Here is a 23,083-nt window from a genome sequence, read left to right as displayed (position 1 = left end):
AGCAGGGATTAGTTAGATCTGAGGATTCCCTATCCACAATACAGGTTTGGAGCTCTAGAACTAAGATTACAACTCTTGTTTGACTAGTTGCACTTCTAATGTTGGAGAAACATTCCATACATTTGTGTCAAGTTGACTGAAATTGTTACATGTAAAAAAAAATTGTCACATGTTCCAAAATTCATTTACTTCCTACTAGCCAATGACCAAGAATATGAAATTTGAGTTATAGCTGGATTTTTTTTCACTTCTTAAGGATTGAACTCGGTGGTCTCACATTCAGTTACTATTGATCTATACATTTTAGATTACAATCTCTTGGTAACGATTTATAATCTATTCTGGAAACATTTTGTTCCACAAATCTCCGTAGGTATTCGGTATTTACATTTAATGTATATACCAAATATGCCAAATCTCTGCCTGTTATGGCTTACAATGGTTGGATTGTGCCATCTTAAATTTTCTGATTTAAGGTCCTACCTTCCAACTTTAATCATACTAGTTGCTTTGTTATTCATCGTGAATGTTATGTTATAGTGTGATTTTTCCCTACTTTGTATCAGTAGCACAATTCCTCCAAACAGTACTAGTTATGAAGACATACACACCAAACTCAACTTAGCTACCTACTTACTTCTGACCTTGATCAAATAATCTCCAAGTGGAGCTGGGGATACAGCACAACGGTAGGGCATTTGTTTTGCATGCAGCTGACCCGGGACAGATCCTGGTTTGATTCCTGGCATCCCATATGCTCCCCCAGCCTACCAAGGGATATATCTGAGGGCAGAGCCAGGAGTAGCCAGAGCCGCAGGGTGCGGCCCAGAAACTAATCAATTAATCAATAGTTTAAAAATATAATAATCTCCAAATCTTGCTACTCCCTAACCCCCCAAAAGCAGAGTTCTTTGCTAAGGTTACCATTTGTTAGGGATTGAACCTAAGTTGGCTGAGTGCTTGGCAAACACCTAACTCCTGGTATTATCTCTCTGGCCCTAAAGCCTGTTTCATTGGTCTATATTGGGGAGGATTGTTATTGGTTGTGTGGCATCTGGCAGTGCTATGAGACTAAAGAACTATAAAATGTAGCTAATGGAAGTTTCTCCTCCAGTAGATTGTTTTGACAAATAAAATGAACACGACTAATAGACAGTAAACTTTCGATTTGTATATGAACCCAGTAAGAACCAGTGGATAGTCCCAATATGAGCAAATTTCAAATTCTCATTAGTCAGACAGAACATTATAAATTCCTTTATAAACTTTATAAATTAGAAGCCCTCACATTCCGGGCCGGAGAGATATAGCACAGCAGCGTTTGCCTTGCAAGCAGCCGATCCAGGACCAAAGGTGATTGGTTTGAATCCCAGTGTCCCATATGGTCCCCCGTGCCTGCCAGGAGGTATTTCTGAGCAGACAGCCAGGAGTAACCCCTGAGCATCACCGGGTGTGACCCCCCCAAAAAAAAACAAAAACAAAAACAAAAAGGAAGCCCTCACATTCCTTAGTAAATTGTCCTTTACCAGATCTTGATAAACCAAAACTAAACAAAATCATTCAAGTTTTAAGACCATTGTGGTTTATTACTTTTCTCATAGACATACCTGTTAAATCTTTTGTTAAACTTAAGATCTTTAAGTATTTTATATATTTTAAATCGATAAATGTGATATTTAACGATTTTATCTTATAATTCTAAAGTTCCTAAAATAAAACTTTTCTTGTATAAACTCAGTTCTTATGAACTTATTTGACTAGTGGTAATATATTTGTCCTTTTTCCATCTTCTGATGATTGCTGATAGGGTGTTCCATACTGTATTGAAATGTTGGGCTTTTCATTTCAAAGTCTTAAAATGATTACCTATTTCTCAATTAGTTACGATACTAGTATTTTTGTAGTAAATGAGAATCACCTGAATTTACACACATTTTCTCCAAAATAATCAAGGACTTGACAATAATCTACCAACCAGATTCTCTTCCATTTGGAGTGAATGAGAATAGGAAGAACACTTACCAAGGGAAAATTCCTAAATCTGGGTTAGTTGTGGAAGTTACAATTGCAGGTGTTTTAACCAAGAGGTTCAGTTGTTTTCAGGGAAGTAAGTTCAGTTGCTTTTAGGTAAGTATACATAAAGGAGACACATGCAACGAGTACACACACAGCACCTATTTATATTCAAAACTTATCAATTAAGTCCCTAGTGAAGTTGTTTTGTTTTTTTTTTTTTCCAAAAACTAGAGGTTTGCTATAGATCAAGAAACCAAAGTAACAGATAATGGTCACTCGTAAAATATCATGAGTTGATAAACTCAAATGGTAGTTTCATCAAATTTGGGATGCAAGTTAATCCAGAGCAAGTAAAATCTTCAAATATAGAGTGGTTTTGTATTGCATAAATTGTCAGTTTGTACCTTTTCATTTAGTCTCTGTTCTTCTATTGGAACTAAAATTTTCTGTGTGCTCAAACAAATGTGAAGAGAAATCTAATTAGTATTGGAAAGATTTCTCCAAGTTCTAAAGTCAAGCTCCTTGAACTCCCCCCCCCCCATTTTGTTTTGGGGCCAAGTCCAGCAATACTCAAAGAGATTACTTACTCCTTGGCCTGCACTCAGGAATCACTCCTGGCAGTATTCAAGGGACTACATGGGATGCCAGAGAATGAAGGGTTAGATGGCCGTATGCAAGACGAGTACCCTACCTGCTACATTAACATTCTACCCCTCCTTAGACATTTTAATTACCTTCTTTGCCAGTGTGTGTGTGTGTGTGTGTGTGTTTTGGGGCCACTCTCTCTGGGCCCAGGGTGCCATATACAAGGTGTCAGGGATTGAACCTGGGCTGGCCACATGCAAACCAAAAGTCCTCCTCACTGTCCTATCATTCCAGCCCCCAATTATTTTACTTTTGAGGCCACACCTGGTGGTGACTCAGTAAAAAACTCGAATTTATTTGTTTTTTTGGACACAGAGAATCAAATCCACGGATTCTGTGTGCAAAGTGTGTGTATGTGCAAAGTGTGCAGAATGTAACTTTAAAAGTTTGTCAAAAAATCTAAGGAAATAGTTAGAGAATACAATTCTATTTAAGGGACTCTCATAAAGCCCCCATCTTGAATTTACACCAATCATCTCAAACTTGGTAAAACTCAAATTTTACCTCTATCAATGTACCAAGTTTTATTATACTCTTGGATGATTGTTTTGGTTTTGAATCATAACAGGCTAGGCTCAGGACTTAACTCACATCACGGCTTTGCACTGAGTGTTTGGGGCCCATATGGTAAGCCGATGTTCAAACTTGGGTAGGTCTACCTGCTATGCTATCACTCCAATCCCAGTCTTTAATGTTTACCAAGATAACTACCTACACCTGAATTTCAATTTTTTGTGTGTGTGTTTTCAGGCCACACCCATTTGATGCTCAGGGGTTACTCCTGGCTAAGCGCTCAGAAATTGCCCCTGGCTTGGGGGGACCATATGGGATGCTGGAGATTGAACCGCGGTCCTTCCTTGGGTAGCGCTTGCAAGGCAGACATCTTACCCCTGAATTTCAAATTTTGACTCAAGCCTTTTTCTGCACCTGGACATTATTTATGTAGGCCCAATTTCTTGTGGCATTACCTTGCTAGTAAAGTGTAATTCAGGACGCTGTTCTAAGATTTACTCCTTTAAAAATATCTCAGGAACTCAAAAATTCTACTTGTTTGATGTCCTCTGTGAACCACAAATGCTCATGGAGGCCCACTAATTGTTCTACTGATTCCCCTTAAGACCAAAACACCTCTGCAGCAGAGCTGAGGGTAGGACAGCACAGAGTGTCGCCAACCCCCCATCAATGACTCCTAATTGAGTTTGACCTTGGGCATTCACTCCTCTGGAGAAGTCTGGTTAAAGAAGACAATACCTATCACCACTGTGTTGCTCTAAGGCACATCAAGCCCAATTGTTTTTGTGCCATCTCTGTGGTGGCTCTGCTCTCAGTAATCATTCCTGGCAGGCTCAGCTGGGGGTAAAGGGTAGTGATTTCTAACTCTCAAATTGGAAAATTAAGCTCTGAATAAGATAAAGGAAATTTTCCAACTACCCAGTGTCTGTCCTCATAAAACAGATATACCATACCCCAAAGCACTAATTGGTAATTTTGTTTCTGAGAAGACCCTTAGTAACAATATAGCTGACTGGTATACTGGTTCTACTATGCAACTAGCTGAATACAATAGAAGCAACTGTTACCTCCAAGTTACATCCGAGTATCACTTCTGCTCATACCTGCCAGATGTCAGTTGTCATTCAGGGGACTCATAGACATTCACATTGTGATGAACTGAGTCCCTTCAACAGTCTTGTAAATTACTAATCTCATCTAGGCCTGTGCAAACCTTCAAGATGGCAATTATACAGAAAGCCAACTCATACTATGAGACTTCAAGATAGATATAACCACAACTAAGTTAATCTTTGATTGCTGACTTAGAAATCATGAAGGGTTAAACGCATGACTGGCAGGCTCGGGATGCTGAGAATTAAACCCAGGTCAATCCTGGGTTTGCCACATTCAAGACAAGCATGCCACCGATGTGCTATCTCTCCAACCCCAAGATGCAATTTTTAAATTTGAAAACAATTTGCAACTGACTAAATTCCTTCCAATTATTAAATTCTACTTACCTAACAAAACGTTTTGGAGGGCCACACTCAGCGATGTTTGGGAATCACTCCTAGACTTTGGGAACCACATGGGATGCCATGGATTGAACCAGATTAGTAGCATGAAATGTGTTCCAGACCCTAACAAAAACTTTTTGATACAAAATATTTGTAGTCAAAGCCCACTACTATTGATTATAAGCCTATAAACTGCAGGTATTTTTTTGTTTGTTTTTGTGGCTACACCAGCTTGATGCTCAGGGGTTACTCCTGGCTAAACGCTCAGAAATTGCCCCTGGCTTGGGGGGACCATATGGGACGCTGGGGATCGAACTGCGGTCCTTCCTTGGTTAGCGCTTGCAAGGCAGACACCTTACATCTAGCGCCACCTTACCGGTCCCAACTGCAGGTATTTTTACAATCATATTCACAAATAGAGCAGCAGGATTTTTTTGTTCTCTCATTGGGACAAAACTGCAGACAGTAAACAGCATTTCTTTTGGGGGGGAAATTGAGGGAGATTACTGGACTGAGCACAGCAGAGCACTCTTCCAGTGGGGACTGAGCTACAACCTCAACTGTGCAGTATTTTTTTTAAACGTTATCGATTGATTTTTCTGGGCCACAACTTGTAGTGCTCTGGGGTTATTCCTGGCTCTGCACTCAGAAATCGCCCCTGGCAGGCTCGGAGTCCAAATGGGATGCCGGGAACAGAACGAGGTCCCTCCTAGGTCGGCCGCACACAAGGCAAACGCCCTACCGTTGTGCTATCTCTCCGGCCCCAGCTGCGCAATATTTTTACTAAATGTTAAAAGGCATGATTAAATATAGCCTATTTAATCTTAAACTAGGCCTTAAAGAAAAAAATGAATGAATTATTGAGGAAGGAGAAAAGTGACTAGCTATTTTATACCCAATCTCAAACATTTGCATGGTATTGATATTTACCAGACATCATAGGTAACTACCAGAACATCACATAACTTTATTTCAGATATAACAGCGATGTTAAAATCAACAAGTTTAATTCTTAACTGCACCAAGTAAATGTAGCCATTTTAAGTATTTTAAGTTATTCCCTCCAAAAAACTGAGGGAGCTTCTTTCTTTCTACCCCACAAACCATGGTTTCCCAATAGCTGTTTTTGGAGGACTTTCAAATGAGTAAACTGTTTTGGGGATGCTTCAGAACTTCTTTCCCCAAATATAACTAATCTGGACAAATTATATTGCATAGATTTCTCCACAAATTATTTTTGTCAGAACAAAATGCAATTACATACAATTTTTGCCTATTTGCCCCACAGTACAAATGATTTTTCCTGGAAAATGTGATGGATATATTGTGTGATCTTCTAGTTAATTATAATAATTTTATTTTACCTCAATAATTTTTATCACATATCAAAATATCCAACTTAACACGGGCATTACTTCAGTCTTTACCAACTCGTAAGCATATGAACTACTAGCACCCAGCTTCTATTTCTACATCCTCCTGCTTTGTAAATGTATGGAATATTTAATAGTTTGCTGTAGGACAATTAACCTTTTATAAACATTTACAATTTAGGTGAAGTCACTGACTAGTATGGAAAAAGAAACTATGATAGGGAGCCTACACACTCAATTCAAAATTTATTATTTTTTTTTTCCTCCTTAAATAACATGTAGTTCATTGTCATGAGGCAGGTATTCAGTTTTCAATAACCACATTTAGGGATACATTCATAGGACTGATTAAATAGTCCAGGTGAAATGGTTATAGAAATAGAGGCAGTGTCATCTCAGAAAACTCATTTATATATCAAAATCTATTTTGATATCTGGAAGTTTACAAAAAGGCTGAATTCGTCAAACTAATTTTCCCTTCTGTAACTTACATACTTTTTATCTTGGCAAGAGCAAGCTGAAGCTTATCCATGAAGGTAAAGGTGCTTAATGCTAAACTTTTCTTCTAAGCTTAGATTTGGACTGCTTAAGAAACTGAGACCCAACAAATCAGCATGATCTTTCTACAATTTCACTATTTTAGTTTAGAACCCTATAACTCTTTCATCAACTATCTTCCTTTTCTGTATTATTCTTGGCACTCAATTAAGACTATTAAAGTCTACTGTACTTAACTTTCACATTCTCAAATTAAGAACTTAAGATTATAAAATGTGCATAAACATTCTGTAAAATAATTTTGACAAATATTTAACATATTGGGAGAGATGAGTCTTTTATGTCGGAATTTTCTTAAGGAGAAATATAATGAACAACCTTCTCTTAATGTCAAATGACAGAAAGGTCAACCCTGTGCTCTGTTTCTATGTTCAATAAGAACATTTCTTGGGCCACCAGCACTGGCGATCTAAAAACATTTTAAATGTTGCAGATGGGACTATGGAGTAAAAATGAAAATGCCAGGTGTCCCTTATCTTACAAGTATTATTAAACCAATCAGTCACTCCCTATATGTTAAAAAATGATCTGGCATAAACCAGTCTCATTAAGAGGAGGTCACAGTGACACTTGCATTATTAACACTTCTAGACTTCTATTTTTCCAACAGAAGCAGTATGTTCAACAATTCCCCTTCCCTAAATCCTTACTATCATAGGCACAAAATGTAAGCAAATCTGGGATGTTCTCCAACAGATAAGCAATAGCACAGCTATATCATTCTCAAAAATACTGACTAGATATTCTTTCCTATGTAATCAAATGCTTAGTGGCCACACTTTAAACAATCTGCATTAGCTAGCATTAAACGCATTTATTGTGCCACAAGTCCCTCTAAGCTTCCTTTTAGGTATTTTTTAATATATCCAAGAGAAAACACCTGCTTCAGGCTTATTTAGGAATATTGACCTATCTACTGTGGGGTTTACTGAACAAAAAGGACAGGAGAAAATAGTGAACCACAACAAACATCTTTAGGTCAGTTAAAGGCCATATCTCTAGCTGGGATATTAAAAAAAAATTAATCTCACCAGCCCACTCTCTAAAAGTTAATGCCACTAACAATCAACAGCAGGAAAAAGAAACCTGCTTAGAAACAATCCACTCAGCAAAATGCAGTTAACTCAAATACTGAGACCAATGTTTGACACTATCTACCAAAAAAACTCTCCCACCCACCCTTAACCACCATCAAAGAAGAGAGTAATTGCTTTAAAACAAAACAAAATAAGCTTAGCATTTCTTATAAGGATAGTAAATAGTCTAAACTCCTGATAAAGTACTCTGAAGGACAGAGGTGGAGTGAAGGCAATGTCCAGGGATTAGCATCCCACAGTCTTAAGAACCCCAAGTACCACAAACATACTACTAAACTTGTCTGAGTTAGAGAACAAAATATTGCTGCTGCTGTTTTGTCTTTTGAAATATATGATAATTTGTAAGCTCTGCCGTTCAATGTGAAAGCAGGACATAAGGGAAAAAAAAAAACTAAAAATTTGAAACTGATACCCAAATTCTCAGAACCAATACAGCTGAACTGTGAAACAACAAATGTAATTTTTTTTCCCTACAGTCAAACCACCTCACCAGGGGAGAAAAAGGAAAAAAGAAAAATAATCCAAACATGATTAATCTTTAAAGTCCTTCAACATATTAAAATTTTTAAGAGGAAAGGAAAGAGGAGAAAGACAAAAGAAGGTGGAAAAGTTTAAAAGAAAGGGGGAGGGGGAAATCAATGGGCCTCTCTTTTATTTGGCGACAAGCAAGTGCAAGAAAAGTTCATTTGCAATTTATCAGTTGTCTGTCTTTTGCACATCTGCATTCTGGCCAGAAGGGACTTTGAGGTTTTTCTGCAGCACATGAGCATCTGCGGGCTCTATTCTCTTATAGTAGTTCTTCTTTGTCTCAATAACCTCAAAGCCAAACTTTCTGTAGAAGTCAATTGCTGACTCATTGCTGATCTGGACATGCCTAAGATATATAAAAGGACATCAGGAAAAAAGAATATTAAGATTTCATAAGCTTTACATATTCTCCAGAGATAGTTTCAAATTAGTTGGAACTGGAATAATACAGAACTTTTTCAAGATTCTCTTACAATTACCAGTAATACTTATAAAGATTAAATCCAAAATATTAATAAAGATTAGGTATTCATTTCAGAAAACCTTTGCTGGCAAATTTACATTTGTAATGTTAGCCCTTATGTGTAAGACAGCTGACTGATAACAGTTTTTACTCTTATAATTTTAAGTATCCGAGCTACTCTAACATTTCATATTTAAAAAATTGTCTTTAATCAAATATAGGTTAATAATGAGATGATTCAGATATTAATGCAAGCAGAAAAAAAGAAAAATTTAAAAGTAGGGTTTATACTGAAATGCTATGTTGAAATTATAATCATACTATATTTTGAAAATAAAAGTTAATTAACTTAAGCTTTTTCAATTACTTCTCAAAATAATAATATGCAATTAGATCTTCCACTGCTAAATTGAAAATAAAAATAATTAAATTTATGCACTATAAAGACAACTAATGGTTGTGTTCTTAGCTTTGTTTTTGTTAAATCAGAAGTTACTTAAGGTACAAATGTTATCAACTATGCACTGATTAATCTTAGTTCTTACAAATAAGCAAGTCCTCAAAGTCCTAACAAAACAGTGGTATAAAAACAGTGGTATAAACAACATTGTCTGACTGTATTTTAAATTCTGAACATGAGTTTAATATTGATTTTGCTCCTAGAATTCTGAAATTCTACTCTTAAGAGAATAACAACGAGTTTAATATTGATTTTGCTCCTAGAATTCTGAAATTTCTACTCTTAAGAGAATAAATAAAGCAGGGCTGGAGAGACAGTGGCTAAGGTGCTTCCCTTGCTTGGGCAGACTTGGACTGGATCCCTGGCATCCCATATGGGGAGGTCCCCCCAAGCACTACCAGAAGTGATTCCCAAATGCAGAGCCAGGCAAAACCTCCAAGAACTACTGGATGTGCTCCCAAACAACAATGAAAGATAATAAAGCAAAATCAGAGCCAGAGATACATGTGGGCAGGGCTCTGTCCCTGCATATTGCTAATCCAGGTTCATACCCAGGACTGATCTCTTGAGCACCAACATGTGTGACCCTCAAAGAAACAAATCAGTATAAGAAAATTAAAATGTGGTTTATTAAAAAAAAGCAGAATTGGGCCAGAGAGATAGTACAGTGGTAGGGTGTTCAATTTCTGGCATCCCATATGGTCCCCAGAGCTTGCCAGGAGTAATCCAAAGCACAGCCGGGTATGGCCAAAAACAAAAACAAAAGAAGAAGAATTTACAGATTAACAAAGCCATACATAACAAAGCGGACAAAGTAGTGATCGAATTAATAAATCCAGAGTCTTATACATAGTAAGGTGCTCTACCTTTTGAGCCACCAGCTGGGACTAATAATTTATTTTATTTTAGGTACTTTATTATTAAAACAAACCAATATGAGGGGGCAGAGAGCACAGCAGTAGGCCATTTGCTTGCACACAGCCAACCCAGGTTCAATCCCAGGCATCCCATATGGTCCCCGAGACTGCTAGGAGTAATTTCTGAGTACAAGCCCAGGAGTAATCCCCCAAGTGCTACCAGGTGTGGCCCCAAAGAAATGCAAAACAAACAATAAAAAACCAACATGAACCTTATAAACACTATTTCTATGTTTTCAAGGAAACAATAAGTTGCAAAAGTCCCTAATAAAGATTTTTATTGCCAATATTTAAGAACATTTAAATAAATTTTACTTACAGATAAATGTTGTCAAAAGTGCCATCTTTTTCACAGATGTTTAAGACATGATTTAACATTTTAGTTCCTATTAATAAGACAAATAAATAACCTCATTAAAAACCAATCTTTAAAACTATGCACCTGCCATCTTAATACCTGAGCTCATTAATAGAATTTGATGTAAAGGGGGCTGAAGCAATAGCATGGCGGTAGAGTGTTTGCCTTGCATGCAACCAACCCAAGTTCAATTCCTGGCATCCCTGGCTCTCCACCCCCTCTTCCCTGTCTACCAAGAGCAATTTCTGAGCACAGAGCCAGGAATAACCCAAGCACCACCGGGTGTGGCCCCAAAACAAAACAAAAGAAAAATTGAGGCAAAGTAGACTCCTTGATATTAAAAATGTTATTTTCCATGCTAGAGCAATAGAGAGGCTAGGACATTTTCCTTGATGAAGCCAAACCGGGTTTAATCCTGTCATTTCATGATTTCCCAAACACTGCTAAGGAGTGATTCCTGAGTGCAGAGCCAGAAATAAGGCCAAGGCACTGCTGTGTGTCTCAAAAATATAAAAACAATTGTTCTCTCTATAATGCCTACACATATTTAAAACTGCTAACAGAAGGGGTCTGAGAGATAGCATGGAGGTAGGGCATTTGCCTTGCATGCAGGACGGTGGTCTGAATCCCGGTATCCCATATACTCCCCTCCCCCCCGCCCCCCCCCCCACCTGCCAGGAGCGATTTCTGAGCATAGAGTCAAGTTCACACCCCTAAACACTGCCAGTGTGAACCAAAAACAAAAACAAAAACAAAAACAAAAAAAAAACCTGCTAACAGAAAACAATCTTTAGGCACATACTCCTGGATAAAAGGAGGGAAAAAAAAAAGAAAAAGAAACCTTAATAATAAATCTACATATGGCTTCCAATTGAATTATATTAACAAACAACATTTGTTTTTCAATTATAACTCTATCCAGGTATGCCTGAAAGAACAGAAAGAACAGAGATTTATCGAGGCTTCTTTCAAGAAGTGAAAAGAGTTTTACCTATTCCTAGTCTTCGGTATGGAGCCAGACATCCTAGTGTCATGATGTAAAGTCTCTTCTGATTCTGTGAATGATCCACCCGACAGCATACTGCTCCTACTGCAATATCATTGAAATAGGCTGCCATGGAAGACACAAAAAGTTTAACAGACAAAATCATAAGCTAGAAGGATTAAATTATTGCCATTAGTTACTCAGCATCAATATCAACAACTCAATTATTGACCCTCTTCATATGACCAGAGAAACGTTAAAACCTCTAGCAGAAAGCTAATATGCAAAACCACATAAACACATAAAATAAGAAGATGCAATTAGCAGTTCCTTTTAAAAGTATTTTATCTTGATTCTTATCAGAATTTACCACTCTCATTCCTCAGATCTTAAGGAGATAATATTAAAGCTAAGGATCCATACAAGAACATAAAATTAACCAATGAAATAAGGGAGAAAAACACAACAAAACAAAACAAAACAACATACCAAGTTTTGCTAGCTCACCAACCTCCAGCACATCCTTGTAGAACTTGTCATTGTAGCTGACTGGAAAGATGACCTGGTTTAATCTCTTCAGTTGTTTAATATTGTGTGGTGTCACGTCTCCCAGTTCGATCCGGCTACTGGAACAAACCAAAATGTGCTCAATAAAGTATTATTAATTAATTAAAACGCCAAATATTTAAGAGGTTTCTTTTTTTTGGGGGGGGAGAGGAGGGTCACATCTGGTGTGCTCAGGGGTAGCTCCTGGTTCTGAGCTCAGAAATCACTCCTCTAAGTTTCGGAGGACCAAAATGGATGCCAGGAATTGAACTGGGATCTGTCTGGGTTGGCAACATGCAAGGCAAATATCCAAACACTGTGCTATCAATTCGGCCCCAAAGAGGTTTGTTTGTTTGTTTATTTATTTTGGTTTTTGGGGCCACACCCGTTTGATGCTCAGGGGTTACTCCTGGCTAAGCGCTCAGAAATTGCCCCTGGCTTGGGGGGACCATAGGGAACGCCGGGGAATCGAACCGCGGTCCGTCCTAGGCTAGCGCTGGCAAGGCAGACACCTTACCTCTAGCACCACCTCGCCCGCCCAAATTGAACTAACATTTTTTTTTGTTTTGTTTTTTGGGGGGCCACACCCAGTGACGCTCAGGGGTTACCTCCTGGCTATGTGTTCAGAAGTCGCTCCTGGCTTGGGGGACCATATGGGACGCTGGGGGATCGAACCTCGGTCCGTCCTAGGCTAGAGCTGGCAAGGCAGACACCTTACCTCTAGCGCCACCACGCTGGCCCAAAGAGGTTTATTTCTAATGAGTGCCAATACTAATAAGGGGATGACCAATGGAATTCAGATACACTGCTAGTCCTCATGTAAAATTGAATTTCAAAGTTTTATGAGACAATCTAGCCTATGTATCAAAATATCTAAAAAAGTACTTCTGGTCTAGGATGTAGCTCAGCTGTCTGTGTAAGGCCCTGGGTTTGACTCCTGATGTGAGAGGTAAAAAAGTAATTCTATGTTTTAAAACGATCTTGTTTAAGTAATCCTACTCTAGGAATTTATGATCAAAATATGCATATTTAAATTAAGCCAGATATATTCTACATGCGGAAGAAAATAAAGCAGTGCCCAAACTCAAGGTTCCTAAGGTTCTCCAGGTTCCCATAAATCCTCCAGCTTCCCAGATCTTCAAGAGTGCATAATCTCAGTCCAAATACAAGCAGGTGAAAATAAACGTTTAAGAAATGATCAAAATGAAGAAAATTATCTGCTTCCAAACAAACAGCACAATACAATGCTGGCCCTACTTCCTCAAAGCTAGTTTCAGAACACAGTGGCTTTTGTCAACATCAAGGAAACATGGCCCGGAGAGATAGCACACAGCGGTGTTTGCCTTGCAAGCAGCCGATCCAGGACCTAAAGTGGTTGGTTCGAATCCCGGTGTCCCATATGGTCCCCAGTGCCTGCCAGGAGCTATTTCTGAGCAGATAGCCAGGAGTAACCCCCGAGTGTGGCCGGGTATGGCCCAAAAACCAAAAAACAAACAAATATACATCAAGGAAACAAACAAACAAAAAAAATGCCCAGTTAATCACCTACATCATATAAACAGGTTGTGCATATACTGTTGGAAAAATGTCTAAATTAGAATACCAAACATTTTTATGACTAAAAGAAAAACAAATTACTGTCCCAATGAGTCTAGTTTAAATAAAAGGTGCATCTGATATTAGCATAGAAAGATGTGATTTATTGTCTTCTGAGAAAAAGCATCTTCCAATAGATTTTATAATTTATAATTTATATTTCTAGTGTATATATGATTATAGACTATTTTGTTGTTAAGCATTTACAGAAAAATAAAAATACTCTAAAATGTATCGTGAAGAAGAGTAGGAGAGGGGCTGGAGTGGTGGTGCTAGAGGTAAGGCATCTGCCTTGCAAGCTCTGCCTAGGAGGGCTAGGAGGACTAGGAGGTACAAACCTCAGGAAGTACTGTGACTGGCGTGTGTGTGCATTACACGTGTGTACTTGCCATCATCACAACTACAACACTGAAAGTTTGGACAAAGGAAAATAAAAAGTTGTTTATAATTTAATAGCAATATGCTGAAAGGCCACAAGATGGAGATATGACTCCACAAAAGTGGGTATTTCTCTATAAAGTATGATTATTATATAGCAAAAATTATGATTTACAGAGAAAGAATGAAGCTTAACTGTATGTACTTTTATTGGTATCAGATGTACAACACAAAATTTTAGCCAGTCACTTACTGAGAAGTATTTGATCTGCAAGGGACCTCAGAAGCTAATTTCTAGGCGATGGAACAGAGAACAGAGGCCCAAAGAATTACAATGTAATTATCAGTAAATCCAAAATAAAACTATGCCTGAAAATTCTCCTTATCTTCCAAGATCAGTCACACCATGATTCTTCAAAGGGGCTGATCATTGTAACTTAAGATTATTTTATTATGTTGTTTTTGGTCTTGGAGCCTCACCCTGTCATGGCCAGAGATTACTCATGGCTCTGTATTCAGGAATAACTCTTGGCAAGCTCATAGAAACCATATGAAATGCCAAGGATTAATCACAAGTTAGCCATGTGCAGGGCAAATACCTATCCACTATATATTCCTTGAGATTTTTGTTTTGTTTTGTTTTGTTTTGTTTTTTGGGCCACACCCGGCGGTGCTCAGGGGTTACTTCTGGCTATCTGCTCAGAAATAGCTCCTGGCAGGCACGTCCCATATGGGACCCCGGGATTCGAGCCAAACACCTTAGGTCCTGGATCAGCTGCTAGCAAGGCCAACACTGCTGTACTATCTCTCTGGCCCCTCAAGATTTTTAACACAGAGGAAACACTATAACCTAAGGTATACTGATCTACACAAGTACGTCTGTTTATGGTCAAACTTTCAAGGGGGCTTATGAGTAACTTTTTCCCCCTAATCTATTAATAACGAAGCTCTAAATAATATGTAAGGAAATGAAATATATATGTAAATTATATTAAAAAATGACTTATCTAAAGTATAAATTCCTCCCAACTAAAATCCAAGCCACTCAGAATTTATCAAAGCACAGCTTAAAATACTAACCTCAGATTTATGAGCAAATATTAGCCGGTTATTCTGCCGAAATATCAACTGATTTCCTGCTAAGATTTCTACTGACTTAGATCCCTCCTCCTTGTCCGGGTAGGGGTGACAGAAACAATACTGTGGGTAAGGAGAAGGCATTTATGTTGCATGTTGCCCACCTGAATTGGATACTTTGTATGCTAGAGGAGAGATCCCTGAGCAGAGACCCAGGAGTGACTTCTGCGCAGAGGCAGGAAGAAAAAAGTCCTAGCACTATGGGGATGGTAAAGGTGGTGATCCAAAACCGAATCAAAACAAAAATCAATCTGATTAGAATTTTGTTACCTTTTGAACACAACCAAGGCAAGGCAACTCTATACTATGATGAGCATTTATTTTTCCCACTGGGGAGAGTTTACTAACTTACAAAACTAGAGGACCGGTGCCTAAGCCACAGCACAGCAGGCAGGTTGTTGCACACTGCCAATCCAGGTTTGATTCTTGACAACACAAATGTTCCTCTGAACCCACAATAAGTGACCCTGAACATAGAGGCAGGAAAGCCCTGAGCCCACCGAGGTGTGACCCTTCCTCAAAACAACGAAACTGGAGAATCATTTATTTCAAGGAATTCCTAAATCAATCCCAGAATCTGCAGACCATTAATACATATGATCTGTTTCTCACTTCATCTAGATTTTAGAGTATTTTCCCAACTTTGGTATAATGCTCATTCCCAACAATAATTTATACCATGCATGGCTGAAATGTTATCTACAGCGTTTTCTTCTATTCTTATGATTTCTCTAAGTGTGTTTCCCTCTCTTATCAGACTGGAAAACAATTTCATTTTCATAAACTGGTAACAATATACATCACTCTTTTTATGGAAGTTAATTGGCAGTAAATATCAGCACTTAAAAAGAGTATCTCTGACGCAAAGATTTCTATTCAAGGAACTTAACCAAAAATAAGGAATTAGGAATATGTGACAAGAAATTCTACAAACAAGAATATCAAGAACACCAAAGCACTATCAAGAACAGAAAGAAGTCTTTCACTTTAGAAAACAAGGTTTATCCCTTAAATTCAACTTTAGTAAGAATGACAGAGGCAGAATATAGTTTATACTAGCCCAGGAAAGATAAATCTATATTTTTAATGTCTTCCCTGGCCACAGCAAATAAAAATTAAGATTGTGATATTTTATCTAAAACAATAAATGGGTTCCAGAGTTATGAACTGTTTTAGATATCTACTATTGTAGGCATACTAAAAAAGAAACTAAAAAAATAAAACAAAAAAACCCAGTAACTCTAGAAATACCTACAGTCTTGGACCTAAAATCACAAGGAAATAATTTGAGACAGACTTTGTCTTTTCAGGTATAATACATTACTGTATAAACTCAGTCAAGTAATTAAAAAAATTCTAGCACTGGGCTGGAGAAATAGCACACTAGTAGCGTGTTTGCCTTGCATGCAGCTGATCCAGGATGGTGGTTCAAATCCCAGCATCCCATATGGGCCCCCGATGCCTGCTAGGAGCAATTTCTGAACACAGAGCCAGGAGTAACCCCTGAGGCACTGCCAGGTGTGACCCAAACCCCACTACCCCTCAAAAAAATTCTAGATAATACAGTAAGTAGGCTACACACAGTCAACCCAGGTTCGATTCCTGGCTCCAAGTACTGCCAGGAGTGACTCCTGAGTGCAGAACCAGAAGTACTTCCTGGACATCGCAGGCCTGTGGGTGGAAAAATATTCCCAGAATCAACATTAATAAGGCAAATAGGTAAAATTATTTCCACATATATTAATGACTATTTTACTTGTTTTAGATACCTGGCACCAAATCATACTATCATACTAGCAGGAGGGAAAACACTACCAGCAGTTCTAAGGAATCATGTGGTGCCATGGATGGAACTGGTTATCCACAATAAAAAGTTGCATCTAGATCTTTGACACCAAATGCTGACTTAAACATCACCCTTTCTCTTCACCTATCCATTCCCAAGAGACAGCACAAAGCAGAGGGGTTGAGGCATTTGCCTTACATCCTATGGATCTTAGTTCAAATCCTCAGAATCACATTTGGTATCCAGAGCACCATCAGAAGTCACTCCTGAATGTAGAAGCCAGAAATAATTGAGCATAGGCAGCTGTGACCCAAATTTCTGGGGCAGGTGTCTTACTCCTGCCATCTCTCCCCCATCTTTTTTTCCTTTTAGACCTGTGGTTTGAACTGTTGTTGAGGAAGGGTATCATGCATATCACTTTATCTCCCACTTTATTCAGCATCCAGTTTTTGTTCAGAGTGATCAGTTCCAACTATCCTTGTCATAGAGGTCCCTTTTCTACCCTAACTGCATTGCTCCACTATTTGTAGCAAGCTTCGTAACATAGATTGGTACAGGTCCTCATCTCTATTGTCTCCGGATATAATTATCATCATACTATTTTCTTTTTTCTTATATCCCACAAATAAATGAGATTATTCTACGTCTATCCCTCTCCTTCTGGCTCATTTCACTAAACAAAATACTTTGCATATCCATCCACATCTAAGCAAATTTATGACTATTTTTCCTAACAGTTGCATAGTATCTCATTGGGATGATGTACCAGTTTCTTTAGCCACTTAGTCACTTGAGGTGTTTACAACTTTTGACTATTATAGTGTTGTAATGAACATAAAACACAAAGGACTTCAGGGGCTGAAAAGACAGCATAGAGAAGGACAGTGGTTTGAATCCTGGTATCCCATATGATCCCCTCAGTTTGCGTGGAGCGATTTCTGAGCATAGATCCAAGAGTAAGCCCTGAGCGCTGCTGGGTGTGACCACCCCCCAAACACAAAGGAATTTGCTGTATGATAATTTTGTGTTTCTAAGGTATTTTCCTGGGAGTGGTATTGCTGGATCATATGAAAGCTCAATTTGTAGGTTTTTGAGGGGAAACCAATTTTCAAAAAGGCTAGACCAGTCTACATTCCCACCAGCAGTGAACAAGTCCCTTTTTCTCCACATCCATGCCAGCCCTGGTTGGTCTTGTTTTTGTGTTGTGTGCCAGTCTCTGTGGTGAGATGATATCCCACTGTTGTTTTAATTTGCATCTCACTGATGATTAGTGATGTAAAACATGTTTTCCAAGTGCTTTTTAGCCACTTATCCTTTCTTTCTATTTTCTTCTCCTCCCCATTCTTGGATGAGATTAGATATTTTATTCTTGTTGAATCCTACCAGTACCTGTATATCTTAGAATACTAACCCCTTATCTAAACTTTTTTCTTTTTTTAATTTTTCCCCCACCCCCTAAACGTTTATTTCTTTAATTAAATGTAAAATTCAACTACTCAATTCTGAAGTCACGTCAACTGCTCAATACCCAACTGTTAGTTATCCAGTGTCATCAGTGGACTGAAAGAACATTTTGCATGTCAGGTACTAAATGAACAAATGTCAACAGAACAGATCAAGAGAACATATTTTTATGTATATGACAGCATAATTACAAAATCTTGCATTTATAGTGTTAATACACACAATTATTACCATAATGAAAAGCTTTACTAGTATTATAATATGTAGTATATATATACATACTAAAAAATAGTATAACAAATTTTTTAGATTGTGCTTAAAAAGAAGTATCTAAATAAGTATCTTTCAGATGCAGAAAGGTAAAAGCAATACATGAAATAAAATATTAGACATCAAGGGGCCGGAGAGGTAGCATGGAGCTAATGCGTTTGCCTTTCATGCAGAAGGTTGGTAGTTCGAATCCTGGCATCCCATATGGTCCCTTGTGCCTGCCAGGGGCGATTTCTGAGCATAGAGCCAGGAGTAACACCCCTGAGAGCTGCCAGGTGTGACCCAAAAAAAACAAACAAACAAAATTAGACATCAAAGGATTAGAGAATGTAGAAAAGTAAAATGTAATAGAACATTAGTATGGTCTGATAAAAATCACTAATTTCTCTGCAAGACAATGGCTTATATGAGTAACCTTTTAATATTTTACCAAATCAGATACTTAGTATATTAATAACATTTTAATATCTTACCAAACCAGATACTTGTTTACTTCAGAACTTTACCAGCAACTGCCCATACTTTTGTTAAGGAATCTCACTGACAGTAACAAAGCATCAATACATGTATTGATAATCAACACACTCTCTAAATTTCTCAGTAATTTTACTTAAATAGATGCTAATATCTGATCTCTTATGCAAAATACAACTTAATAGTTTCTTTTCTACTTCTTTTATAATTAAGGAATACATTACACTGACTTAATATTACTACACAGGTAGATTACATTTAATATTAAATTATCTAGGGCCAGAAAGGTAATATAGCAGGCAGGGGGCTACCTTGCATGTGACCAATCCAGGTTTGATCCCCCACATTCCATATGGTTCCCAGATTTTTTTTATATCTAACAGATAAAATTCCAGAGCACAGAGTCAGGAGAAAACCTCAGCACTACTATGTGTGCAACCAGCTCGCCCAATTAACCCCAACACAACAAGGATATTACAAAGTTTATAATCTAGTAATTCAATACCTTAGGTTATTGCCTACATAGATAAGAACATGAATAGCAAGTTTTAGAAAAGTTTCCAAATTCTACTTTAACCTTGCTATTTGTTTTCTGATCAAAATAGCAATAAAAAACACTTAAAGTATAGGATGCATTGGTAGAGGACAAATACGGCTAACAGATGTATTCACCAAGTCAACACCAAGAATAGATATAATTGCAGTACAGAGGTGTGTATCATCTGAATTCCTCAACTTACATTATTGATGACAAATCTTTTATTTCAAAGTCTCAATTAGTTAACTGCACACTACATGATGCATTTATATTACCTTTCCATCATGCTGAATACCTCCTTACAACAGAAAGGTAAACGCAATTCAGTTTTACCTTCTGTTATATCAACTAATTAGTCATTTCATTCCCAGTGGTTTGAAACTTTACTACATCTGCAGACCAGCAAAAGTGCCCTGACTAAAGGCTAATAATCTCTATAATAAATCAAGTGGCTATCAGTCTTTTTATTTCAACTGATGATTAGTATTTAACTATTTAACTATTATACTATGATACTATGATAGTATTTTAACCATTCACAAATCCACCTAGAAAGCCCCATGTTAATTAAATGTCTCAAATGTATACACCATGCACATAAATATATGCAATAATTAAAAATTAGGAATTTATTATATGGAAGGCAAATACCAAAACCAATGAAGAACCCATTATTACTAGTATTATTTGGGAATTTCTTCATTTGAGAAGTTAAAGGTCAATTTTTATAAAAATCATTTCAAAAACTTACAATTCTAAGTTCGCTGTTCAAAGAAGTGATAGGAAAGTCGGCATGAGGATTCTTCATTTTAGACATAAGGCACAGATTTAATCACTTAAAATTTAACCAACTCATTTCTAAGGATTTACTTTCATCTTATGCATATAAATTTACTATCTCATGAGTATATTAGCTGAAGGAGACTCTGTTGGCTCTGCTTCCTTTGACTTCGTCTCTATCACCAAGTTTGGATTTGAACACTCAGAACAATTTCTTGGAGACCTTCCTTTATGAATCCATGCCGTTTCAGTACTGGGAACTTTTCAGAATATTTTTATTACTTTAACAGAACAAGACAATATGCATTGAGTGCAATATAAATCAAACCTAAGGCCAAATGAAACTTCCTTAGACCTGTTTCAGCACTTAAAACACACGCATGCACACCGAGACATGTAGGTCCTTGTACTAGGCAGTAGAAAACTGTATTTCAAAGACTGAATTTCATTTCGTCCTCAACAGAGCTGCTATACAGAGTTTTAAAGAATTAAAAAACTTCAAAGTTACCATTCAGAACGCCTTTGGGCACTGATTTCTCCGGTGTTTTTTATTTTAGGCAATATTTTAAATTCACATCTCCTGAAAGTATTTTAATCCATAACAAAATAGTAAAAGTGACACCTTCAGTAAATAAAAAAAAAAAAAGCCAAAACCAAACCCACTCCAATTTTATACAAGTGGAACACCTAAGTTGTGAACTGATTATGAACTCTGCCCAAGAAAGCTTCCAGATAACTAAGGACCCACCCCCACCCCACCCTACCCTACCCTACCCCACCAAGGCCTCCTCACAGCACTTGGCGGGGAGGGGAGAAGGGAGCACTACTAGAGCAAGAGCTCCACCTACTGAACAGCAATACTTCCTTTAACATCTGGCACCCCAAGTCCTTTGCTTCCCTCCCTCCCTCCTCCCTGAGCGCTGACCCAACCCCAACCCCAACTCCAATGCAGTTGAGTCACTAGCCCTAAAATAAAATACTCCTCAGCTCCTTGGGTTTTTTATTCCAATGCCTTCGGCCTCCAGTAGGTTCTGCTGGGTCCCCCGAGTGAAATGCAAAATGGAGAAGAGGTGTTTGCAGAACGGCTCTTTGGGGAGTGAGTGCACGCCTTGGGCCTCTAGCACAGAAACGCAAGCAAGACAGCCAGGCACCTCTAAGCCCCTGGCGCGAGAGCCAGGGGGCTGCTTCCGCCAGACAACCGAGGCCGAACCAGCCTCGCTAGAGCGTCTCCGGAGCCCCGTCGCCGCTCTGCCCAGCTCGGCTCCTCTCCACTCCTCTCCGAGTCGAAAAAGCCCGAGTGCCCGGCTCTGGCCGGCCACAGCCAGTTCGTCCTCCCGCCTAAAAGCGCGCCGAATAGAGCCAAGCGGAGCCTCCGCCCCCCTCGAGAGCCGAGATTTCCATCCATCTCCATCGGCTCTTCTCTCAGTCTCCCGCCCTCCCTCAGCCCCTCGCCCGCGCCGGCCGGGGGGCCCCTTCCTCACCCTTTCATCTTCCCTGCCCGCTGAGGCCGTTGTTACCACAGAGATCCACGCCAACGCCGCCGTCGTCGCCGCCGCCCTCGGCTCGGGCCAACCGAACCTGAAGAAAGCCAAAGCCGGCCCTCCTGGCCTGAGGCGAGCGGGCGGGCGACGGAGGCCGCGAGTGTGAGTGTGTGTGTGAGTGAGTGAGTGAGTGAGAGCTCGGCGCCGTGTCTTCCGAAAGGGGCGGGGGGTGTCTGTGTCGGTGGCAGTCGCCGCTCTGCCACACGTGCACGCGGGGCACTCACTCGCTCACTCTGCTCTCCCGCCTGCCACCACGGCCGAGCCGAGCGGAGCCGCCGCGCGGTGACCTTTAACCCCGCCCCCTCCGCGCCTGCGCCTGCGCGGCGGCGGCCTACTGCGCAGGCGCACTGCCGTCCTCTGCGCGCCCTTTCTCGCCCCCCCCCCCACCCACTCCTCCCATCTTTCTTTCTCCTTGTTGCCTTTCCTGGCCTCATTCTCTTTTTTTTCGTTTTAGGTTCACACTCAACGTTTCTCCTGGCTTTAGGCTTAACAGTCACTCCTGGCAGGCTCGGGGACCATATGGGATGCCGGGATTCGAACCACCGTCCTTCTGCATGAAAGGCAAACGCCTTATTCCATGCTAGCTCTCCAGCCCCCCAGGCGTCATTCTTTTTCCTCCCTGTACCCCTCTACCTGACCACCACCACCACCAGTACAGGCTAACCCCGTAGGCTCTGTACAGGCGGTCCCAAAATCCGGATTTTTCCACTCTCCTTTTGTCCATTTTTATTTTATATATTTTTTAATCACATTCGATCTTCTCTCACCCTGTTCTTTTTATATTTTACTAAAGGAATGGCGATCAGAATGACCTTCAGCGTTTCATCTCTGCCTAATAAAAAATATATTTTTGTACCAAAGTTGCTTGTTCTAAATGCCAAGAGAAGACTGAACCAGTAAAAAGGAATTAGGTGTCTTAATTGACTGGGGCTTCCATCCGGTACGTTTCAGAAGTCTAAGTTACTTGACTCCCACAAACAACCCCTGAAATCTGGGGACTTGAGAAAGACAGAGACAGAGAGAGGAGAGAAAGACAGACAAGCGAGAAGGACAGAGAGAGGAGAGATAGGAGAGAGAAGAGAGAGGAGACAGAGAGAGACAGTAGAGAGGGACAGAGATGGAGGAGAGATAAGAGGAGAGACAGGAGACAGAGAAGAGAAG

The 23,083-nt window shown here is 39.2% G+C and overlaps 1 protein-coding gene across 2 annotated transcripts; it reads right to left on the bottom strand.

Moving 5' to 3' along the window:
- Positions 1 to 5,620: 5,620 nt before the first annotated feature.
- Positions 5,621 to 22,066, bottom strand: NAA50 (N-alpha-acetyltransferase 50, NatE catalytic subunit). Of its 2 annotated transcripts, none has more exons than XM_049785825.1 (5): positions 21,863 to 22,066; positions 11,902 to 12,035; positions 11,419 to 11,538; positions 10,389 to 10,455; positions 5,621 to 8,575 (listed from the first exon to the last, which is right to left on the bottom strand). In XM_049785825.1, exons 1-5 carry the CDS (start codon positions 21,868 to 21,870, stop codon positions 8,398 to 8,400), a joined length of 507 nt encoding a protein of 168 aa, XP_049641782.1. In that variant the 5' UTR covers positions 21,871 to 22,066; the 3' UTR covers positions 5,621 to 8,397. The 2 variants fall into 2 exon arrangements, with proteins under 2 accessions (XP_049641782.1, XP_049641781.1); XM_049785824.1 differs by having other exon boundaries at positions 11,902 to 12,038; positions 21,863 to 22,065.
- Positions 22,067 to 23,083: the final 1,017 nt, after the last annotated feature.

Source organism: Suncus etruscus, chromosome 13, assembly GCF_024139225.1.
Source record: "Suncus etruscus isolate mSunEtr1 chromosome 13, mSunEtr1.pri.cur, whole genome shotgun sequence".
Taxonomy (NCBI): domain Eukaryota; kingdom Metazoa; phylum Chordata; class Mammalia; order Eulipotyphla; family Soricidae; genus Suncus; species Suncus etruscus.
Note: the sequence above shows the minus strand (reverse complement) of the source record. Positions and strands in the feature narration are given on the sequence as shown.

Excerpts from the sequence above, each read along its gene's own strand:
- NAA50 (XM_049785824.1), bottom strand. Across the intron at positions 10,456-11,418 it reads ATACCGAAGACTAGGAATAG|GAACTAAAATGTTAAATCAT; the intron begins GTAAAACTCTTT and ends TCTTATTAATAG. Across the intron at positions 8,576-10,388 it reads ACTTTTGACAACATTTATCT|GCATGTCCAGATCAGCAATG; the intron begins GTAAGTAAAATT and ends TATATATCTTAG.